The sequence below is a fragment of the Pan troglodytes genome, chromosome 20 (genome assembly GCF_028858775.2).
Source record: "Pan troglodytes isolate AG18354 chromosome 20, NHGRI_mPanTro3-v2.0_pri, whole genome shotgun sequence".
NCBI classification, from domain to species: Eukaryota; Metazoa; Chordata; class Mammalia; order Primates; family Hominidae; genus Pan; species Pan troglodytes.
The window spans coordinates 31079592-31088432 of record NC_072418.2 but is presented as its reverse complement, the minus strand read 5'-3'; the positions used below and the strand labels follow the sequence as shown (position 1 = coordinate 31088432).

General features: G+C 37.7%; 1 protein-coding gene across 1 annotated transcript in view; it reads right to left on the bottom strand.

Moving 5' to 3' along the window:
* Positions 1-603: 603 nt before the first annotated feature.
* The window catches only part of LOC468811 (cyclin-Y-like protein 2), a 55035-nt gene continuing 46797 nt past the window's right edge, over positions 604-8841 (bottom strand). Inside the window, 2 exon segments of the mRNA XM_016934405.4 lie at positions 604-1426; positions 2495-2657. Coding sequence (XP_016789894.3) covers positions 1316-1426; positions 2495-2657 — 274 coding nt within the window. The 3' untranslated portion in view covers positions 604-1315.

Sequence of the window (8841 nt, the reverse complement as noted above, 5' to 3'; positions counted from 1 at the left end):
CCACTTAAGACTCATGAGTAGCTGGAAATACAGGCATGCCCAGCTCCTAAATATTAAGCTTTTAATTTTTTGTTTCAGTATTTCTTGGAGACAGCAGATATTGACTGAAACAAAAAGTTAAAAGCTTAATATTCAATTTTTGCAAAATAAAACCAGAGGCGGTGGTACTACACCTATAGTCCTAGCTACTTGGTAGGCTGACATGGGAGGATTGCTTGAGGCCAGAATTTCCAGGCTGTGGAGTCATGATTGTGCCTCTGAATAGCCATTGCACTCTAGCCTGGGCAACATAGTAAGACCCCATCTTTTATAAAAAAGAAAAAATAAATACTGTGAAACTTTTGAATGGTATTTTATAAAGGTTTATAGCATATATACATAAGCTGCAGTGCACTGGAGGGTCTAAGCACACTACATTAAAACTAGAATCTGCCCTGAAACTTTCAGATCACATCACGTATTATTATTTTTATATCACCACTGGATCGTCATGTGGTTTGGCATTATGAAAATATCTCTCAATACATTTATTTAACAAATAAGAAAACTTATCAGCAAATAAAAAATAAGTAAATAAATAAATAAAATTCACACACACACACAAAAGGATCATTATAGTTTATAAGAAACATACCATGGACCCTAATACAAGTAGGTAACCAATAACTAATAGTTTTTCTTTTGTGACCCCAAACATGCTAAAATGCTAGCAAGTAATGCTTACAAAAGATATGAATGGCAAATGTCCTCCATCAGCTTTTGTTTAAAATGATTGCCAGTGACTAGCAGCTCCGATGGTAAAAGTAGGCAGGTAGAACCCTTCAACACCTGAAAATGAGCGCTCTGCTTCTAGTGGCTTCATGAGTTGTTACAGTCCCATGTTTTAATAGTAATACTGCATTTATTTTAAATGCGTCTGCAGCAATATTGGGGGAAAAGAAAAATAGAAAAGAAACAGAAAATTATGTCTGAAATCTAAAAATTTAAACTATTGTTTTAAAACCCTTACATAGTTCACAGCTATTAGTCCACACACAAAAAAAGATATCTGTGTGTGGGCAAGAAGTCTTCACTTTGGAGTAGTTTTTATACCTGTTTACATTTAAAAAGACAGAAGAGTGTACGAGAGTTGTTGCACTGCAAAGATCCCATTTTTTTCCTGTGGAGTGCAATCCTAGTTGTCCACAAGCCTCTCAACTTTGAGATCTTTCTTCTTTTGAAAATACTAACTTTTCTAGTTGTTGAGCAGGAGAGGTAATATTTTCCGGTCTTTTTTGATGAGGGGTTCACATGATATAGCCCCTCATTTCTTCCTTCAAGAGATAATGGCTTTAGAGCGCTGAAGATTAATGAAATTATCAGCGCTGAAGGACCTTCTCATGGTAGCACTATAAAAGATTTTGGCGTCTTCCATCCTTGAAATAGCCTAAGAAAGTAAATGAAACAGAAAAGAGGTACAACTTTAAAAAGGGCTCCAGCCTTTTAACAAGCACCATTGATGATAAGCCACACATGCAGACGCTCCTTTAGATAGTTCACAGTTACAGCTCCTTTGGCTGAGGTTCGCACTGCCAGGTTCCGGGGATGCTACTCCCTGCCACCTCACTAAGGTAATCTCCTTTAAGGGCTATGATTAGATTGCTGGAGCAAAGGGAAATTTATAGTTTATTAATCTATTCAGAGTCTACCCCATCTGCAGTAGTTATTATATCCTCAAAGCAAATTTGAATGAAGCAGATGTGTGCAGGAGTGCACTGGAACATCAAAGAGGTCGAACGACTAAAGCAGCAAAAGGCAGAACCTGGCACATTAATTATGGTAGAAGGTATGTTATTCTAAAGTACTTCTAAGGTACCACAGAAAGTACTAATTATAAATATGCATCCATTTCAGTTGTAACTTTGCTCACAACTGAAACCAGAAGTCACAAACCATAAATATTGCTTTGCCCCCCAAAAGTTACCATTTGCAGTAAAACACATGTACTTCTTGCATCAGTACCTGAGACGCTCATACCTTATACAGACTACGTGTAGGTCTCTTGGCTTAAGCACTAATGCTTTGCCTAACAAACATATGGAACTGGCTGCACTGTAATATATACAATAAAAAATGACATAAATTTGCAAACTAAGTAATAAAAAACAGGCAAAAGTGGTAAGTGCATTACATATGCAGATATCATTTAAAATAGAATTGCAAGAAATTATTCATGTATGCTTACTTGAAAGGGCAAAGATTCAAAAAGAATACCACTAAGACTGAATTAAATTTGGTTAAAAATATTCTGAATTATGGTCACAGAAGAGATCTATAATATTTAAATAATGTGGATTCTTGTATAAACCATAAATGATACAGGAAATAAGCTCTTCAGTATGTAAGTTAATTTTGGAGCTTTTCATTTTTCTCATCACTACTTAATCTAATCTAGTCACAGATGTTGGCTTTGGTGGTTGACAGAAAACCCCCCTTAGTGACTTTATCGCCTTACTTCCAGGTTCTGTGCCCTTTCTTTGTTGAGAAGATAAACTGGCAAATGCAAGCTATTGTCCTTTGCCAAGGATCGAAGATCAAAATAGTACTTGGCATAAACACTTCCAGAAACTTCGACGTTATAGTCAGTTAGCTGCAAAAACTGTCTTTCAAGCTCATTCCTGTGGGAGGAGAAACACAAGAAAACCAACATGGGACAATGTTAGTCCACTGGGCTATCTTCAAAAACATTATTCTGATGTAAGAAATGTGATAAAGCAATTATAAGTTCTAGTTCTTTAAGAACACATGAAAAAGCACACACTGGAGAGAAACCCTATATATGTAATAAATATGGGAAAGCCTGGAATTTTCTCAGTTCTCTTTGAAAACTTAGAAAAACTCATACTGGGGAAAAAGCATAAATGTAAAACATGTGATAATAAACTTGATTTTCCCACTTGCTTTTAAAGACATTTTAGGATTTAAAATGGAGAAAAACCACAAAATTTTAAGAAACATGGTAAAGCCTTCAGTTTTTGTCATTTCTCTTTGAAAACATAAAACGGTTCAATGAAGAAAAGCCTTATAAATACAAACATATGGTAGTGTTTTACTCGTTCCAGTTCCACCTGAAGACAAGAAAAAACTCATTTCTGAGGTAAAACCTATGAATGTACAGAATGTCAGAATGCCTTTAGTTGATATTCACTCAAAGACCCATGATATTACATGCTGTAGATGGACCTTATAAATATAAAAAAGCACCCTGAATTGGAACCCCAGTAGTTTACAAAATACAAGAAAGTTTTCAGTTTTAACATATTTTTCAAAAGCTGTGTGAAAACTCCCACTAGAAAATCTATAAATGTTGCAAAAATGAAAAGTCTGATGCCAACTGATTATTTTATAATCCTCAAAAATGCACATAAATTTTATATGACTTTTAAATATTTTGTGTTTCTCAGTGGTTCCTTGTTACAGAATCTCTCTGCACTTTATATTTTCACTTCTTTTGCAAGAAAACATTAGGGTGAGAATTTTGTAGATACCCTTCAAACAATACTACATAAGTTTAGTTCATGTCCTAAACATGTAGTGGTTTTTTTCTGTTGTCATTTAATAAAATTTATTTCTATTCATTTAAAAATATAATTCTGAGCTACTAGGATGTCTCTAAATTCTGTTTTGAAACAAATAAAGGCTACCCAGTTGGATTCCTATGCTAATGTCCAAACAAGGCACAGTTGCTTGCAGTCCCTTCTGCATCCAGCACCCTGACTCTGGGATGAGGAGAAAGGTGACCACCTCTTATGCATATGTGCTGCTGACTCGGGGCTCATTCTTGAGAGTTCCCTTAGTGCAGGTGCACAGCTCAGACTCCATGCTCACTCACAAGGCCCCACAATAGTGATCAGATGACAGGAATGATGAATGCCATTTATTAGCTCTGAAGAACTTGCAGACTTTTTCACAAGGATAACAAAAAGAGCTTACTGAAGTCAAAAAACACCAACAAAAGCCATGGGTACATCACCATGGCAACAAATGGATCCATGGAGAGCCACCCTGTTATTTCTGAGGAGGAAAAACTCCAAAACAACAAGGATTGGTCCCAAATACATAAGCTACATTTGATGGGGAAGGGAATCCCCTCCCTCTGCCTCAGTGCATGAGGCTATGTCAAAGGGCATAACGCCAGTTTCTACTCACCTTGAAATTATGAAGGTGAGAAACTGTCACTAGACAGGACAGGAATACTCTTTAAACATTGGAAGGCAGAGAGATTAAAGAGAGACATCTTGGCTAGACTAAACTCACTTTATGATATGACTTCTGGCAGAGCACTGGACTTACACACTCAGTGTTTCTCCTGAGCTGGAAATAAAACCCCAAGGTGCTCAGCTTCTGTCACCCACAGACAGAACAGAATGTGGGGGATGAGTTGAAGGCAGTGGGAGAGATAAAGGCTGAGAGCAGCCTTCTGTCACATGATCATAGAGCTGCCCTTGCCTTTTTTTTTTTTTAAGAAACAGGGTCTCAGTCTGTCACTTAGGCTAAAGTGCAGTGACATGATCCTAGCTAACACCAGCCTCAAACTCCTGGGCTCAAGCAATCCATTTACCTAAGCCTTTCAAGTCACTGGGACTACAGGCTCATGCCACTGAGCTGGGCTAATTTAAAGGAAAAATTCAATTAAAGACAGGGTCTTTGTTGCCCAAGCTGGTCTCAAACTTCTGTGCCCAAGTGATCCTCTTACCTTGGCCTCCAAAAGTGCTGGAATTATAGGTGTGAGCCAGTGTACCTGGCTTCTTGTTAAATGTTTAAACAAATGAATATAAAATAATATAGAACCACTTTCACAGTAATCCCTGTAAAGACTTAATTGTATAAAAACAATCAATACCTGAAAAACATATTTAGTTTCTCGGTTTTAAAGTTTTAATATCTTATCCACTGGCTAAGTCAACAAATGTTTGATGTTCTCTGGAAGAGCAGTTAAAATATGAGCAGAGATGTAGTTTTCTCATTTGTTTGATTGAAAACCCATCTGAAACTATTTCCAACATCAATTTCCTGTTCATATGACCATAAGGCTATAGAAATGTAAATCAGACAATGTTTTAATAATCAGCTAATCAGGACTTTTGTATTTATTTATTTTATATTATCTCACATTTTTCCATGAACACACTTTGACTGTGTAGAAATACAATATTTTATTAAATTATTACACCTATTAATAGAGGTTTAGTTACTGAAGATAAGCATATGCCTACAGGATATGGATCTTCTTAGTTTTTTCTGTTTATTTTTTTTAAATGACTGAACAGCATACCCTTTACAGGCACAGCAAATTTTCTTAAGAGCAGCTGCTCAGTTTAACTGATATTTTGAAGGAAAATATATTCCAAAAAGACATGAAGATGTTGAAGAGTTTTAAGAAAAACCCAATAGACACTCATTTTTAAATGGTCCAATTTACAGTCAAAACAAGATTATTATGCATAATCAACAGCAGGGAGACAAGGTAAATGTATATTCAACACTTTGTTGTAATGCTTTCCAGTTTCCAAAGATCATAAACAAAAGCAGCCTTTTCAGAGCATAGCTTCTGATGCTTCCACATTCACAAACAGCATTGTGTAGAACTGGTTTTCCTACAGCAGGCCTCTGACACCACTGCTCCTGGAGCTCACATCTGTGAGAACTTGCACATTCCCTGACCTTGTAACTACAACTAGAGCCCAGCCAGCTTAGTTGCAAGTTTTGAGAATCACTTAGCTGCAATTATAGCAAAGCTGTGTTCATAATGACAAATTTTGTCTCCTTTGAGAAATCAGTCTGAAGACTGATGACAGTAGTGATCAAAGTCAGTTTAGTGTCTGGAACTTTCAAAGTACTTCTGTTTCAAATTAATTTTCTGCCACATCTTTTGCTAAAATGGCTACTAGCAACATCACCATCATCACTCTTTTATACTATCAGCAAAGTGGTCATTTTCACCAACAGCCATTTCAACAGCAACCAACAGTCACTAGCCTTTTGTTAGTCACAACATCCTCACTTCAGTTGTATATACATAGTGTAGTAATTCTGAATGATAGCCTTTTTTTGGTGGGGGCGGGGGATGAAGTCTCGCTCTGTCACCCAGGCTGGAGCGCAGTGGTGAGATCTTGGCTCACTGCAAGCTCCGCCTCCTGGGTTCACGGCATTCTCTTTCCTCAGCCTCCCAAGTAGCTGGGACTACAGGTGCCCACCACCATGCCCGGCTAATTTTTTGTATTTTTAGTAGAGATGGGATTTGACTGTGTTAGCCAGGATGGTCTCGATCTCCTGACCCCATGATCCGTCTGCCTCGGCCTCCCAAAGTGCTGGGATTACAGGCGTAAGCCACCGAGCCTGGCCGAATGATAGTCTTTTTTTAAAATTGTGCATACATGATAGCTTTATATATTCATAGGTTATATAGGATATTTTGATACAGGCCAACGATGTGTACTAATCCTACCAAGGTAAATGAAGTATCCATCACACATTTATCCTTTGTGTTACAAATAATCTAATTATAATCTTTTCATTATTGTTAAATGTACAATTAAATAATTACTGACTATAGTCACCCTGTTGTGCTATCAAATACTAGATCTTATTCTAAATACATTTTTGTACCCACTAACAATTACTTCTTATTCCCCATCCCCTATACTACCTTTACCAGCCTCTGGTAACAATTCTTCTACTCTCTATCTGCACAAGTAAAATTGTTTCAACATTTAGCTCCCATAAAAAGTGATAACATGGGAAGTTTGTCTTTCTGTGCCTGGGTTATTTCACTTAACATAATAAGTTAATACTCCATTTCATTATACTCCATTTCCATCCATGTTGTTATTGCAAATAACAGAATCTCATTATTTTTTAAGGCTGAATAGTATTCCATTGTGTACATGTACCTTTTCTTTATCCACTCATCTGTTGATGGACACTCGGGATGCTTCTAATTCTTAGCTATTGTAAATAGTGCTGCAACATACATGAGAGTGCAGGTATCTCTTATCTCTGATATACTGATTTCCTTTCTTTTGTGTATATAGCCAGCAGTGGGATTGCTGGATCATATTGTAGCTTTATTTTTAGTTTTGAGGACCCCCAAACTGTTCTCCATAGGGGTTGTACTAACTTACATTCCCACTAACAGTGTACGAGGGTTCCCTTTTCCCCATATCCTTGCCAGCATTTGTTATTGCGTGTCTTTTGGATAAAAGTAATTCTGAGTGAGGTGAGATGGATCTCTCACTGTAGTGTTGGTTTGAATTTCTCTGATGATTAATAACGTTGAGTATCTTTTCATATATCTGTTTGCCATTTGCATGTATTTTTTAAAGTTTTGAAACAGAGTCTCACCCTATTACCCAGGTTGGAGAGTGGCACAATCACAGCTCACCACAGCCTTGACCTCCTGAGCTCAGGTAATTTTCCCATCTAGGCCTCCCTTGTAGCAGGAACCAGAAGCATTTGCCATCAGCAGCTAATGTGTCTTCTTTTGAGAAATGTCTATTCAGATCTTTTGCCCATTTTTAAATCAGATTATTAGTTTTTTTCCTACAGAGTTGCTTGCACTTCTCATATATTCTGGTAATTAATCCCTTGACAGATAGTTTGCAAATATCTTTTCCCAGTCTGTGGGTTGTCTCTTCACTTTGTTGTTTCCTTTGCTGTGCATAAGCTTTTTTACTTGATGTGACTTCATTTGCCTATTTTTGTTTTGGCTGCCTGTGCTTACGGAGTATTAAAAAATCTTTTTCCAGTCCAATGTCTTCAAGAATATTCCTAATCTCTTATTTTAGTTTCATAGTTTGAGGTCTTAAATTTAAATCTTCAATGTGTTTTGATTTGATTTTTGTATAAGATGAGAAAAACTAGTTTCATTCTTCTGCATATGGATATCCAGTTTCCCCAGCACCATTTATTGAAGAGACCATCCTTTCCCCATTGTGTATTACTGGCATCTTTGTTGAAAGTGAGTTCACTGTGGACTTATGGATTTGTTTCTGCGTTCTCTCTTCTATCTCATTGGTCTATGTGTCTGTTCTCATGCCAGCGCCATGCTGTTCTGGTTACTATAGTTGTAGAGTATCATTTGAAGTCAAACAATGTGACTCCTTCTGTTTTGTTTTTTTCGTTTTTTCCTGAGAATAGCTTTGAATATTCTGTGTCTTTTGTGGTTCCATATAAATTTTAGGATTGTCTTTTCTATTTCTATGTCTATGAAGAATGTCATTGGTTCTTGCAGATATGTAGAGGTAGCACATTAGTGATCTTGGATTTGATCTGGAAGAATTCTCTGCATTAGCAGCCAGAGACTCATTTCTTCTCTTACTTTCCCCCAAACAAAAAGAGTCTCTGTGTGCTGAGCTTCCTGGAGTTCGAAGATGAGTGATACAAGCACCCTTGTGGCCACTACACCTGGGACAGCACTGGGTCTGATCTGAAGCCCACACAGCACTGTGACTGCCCAAGGCCTCTACTGTAACAACTCCCTGGCTGCCAGCTACTTTGCTGTAAGCCCCAAGGCTCTACAATTAGCAGGTAGTGAAGCCAGAGAACCTTCTGTCCTTCACTTAAGTGTAGTAAGTTCCCCCGGCCCCTGGATGGGTTCAGAGGTGCTGTCTGGGGGCTAGGGCTGGGGTTATAAACCTTAGAAATCCACCTGGTGCTCTATTTGACTGTGACTGAGCTGGCACTAAAACCATCAAACCCCTTTCCACTCTTCCCTCCCCATTACCCAGGCAGAATAGCCTGTCCCCATGTTCACCAGCATCACAATCCCTTGGGGTGTACTGCCAGGTCACCACTGATGTT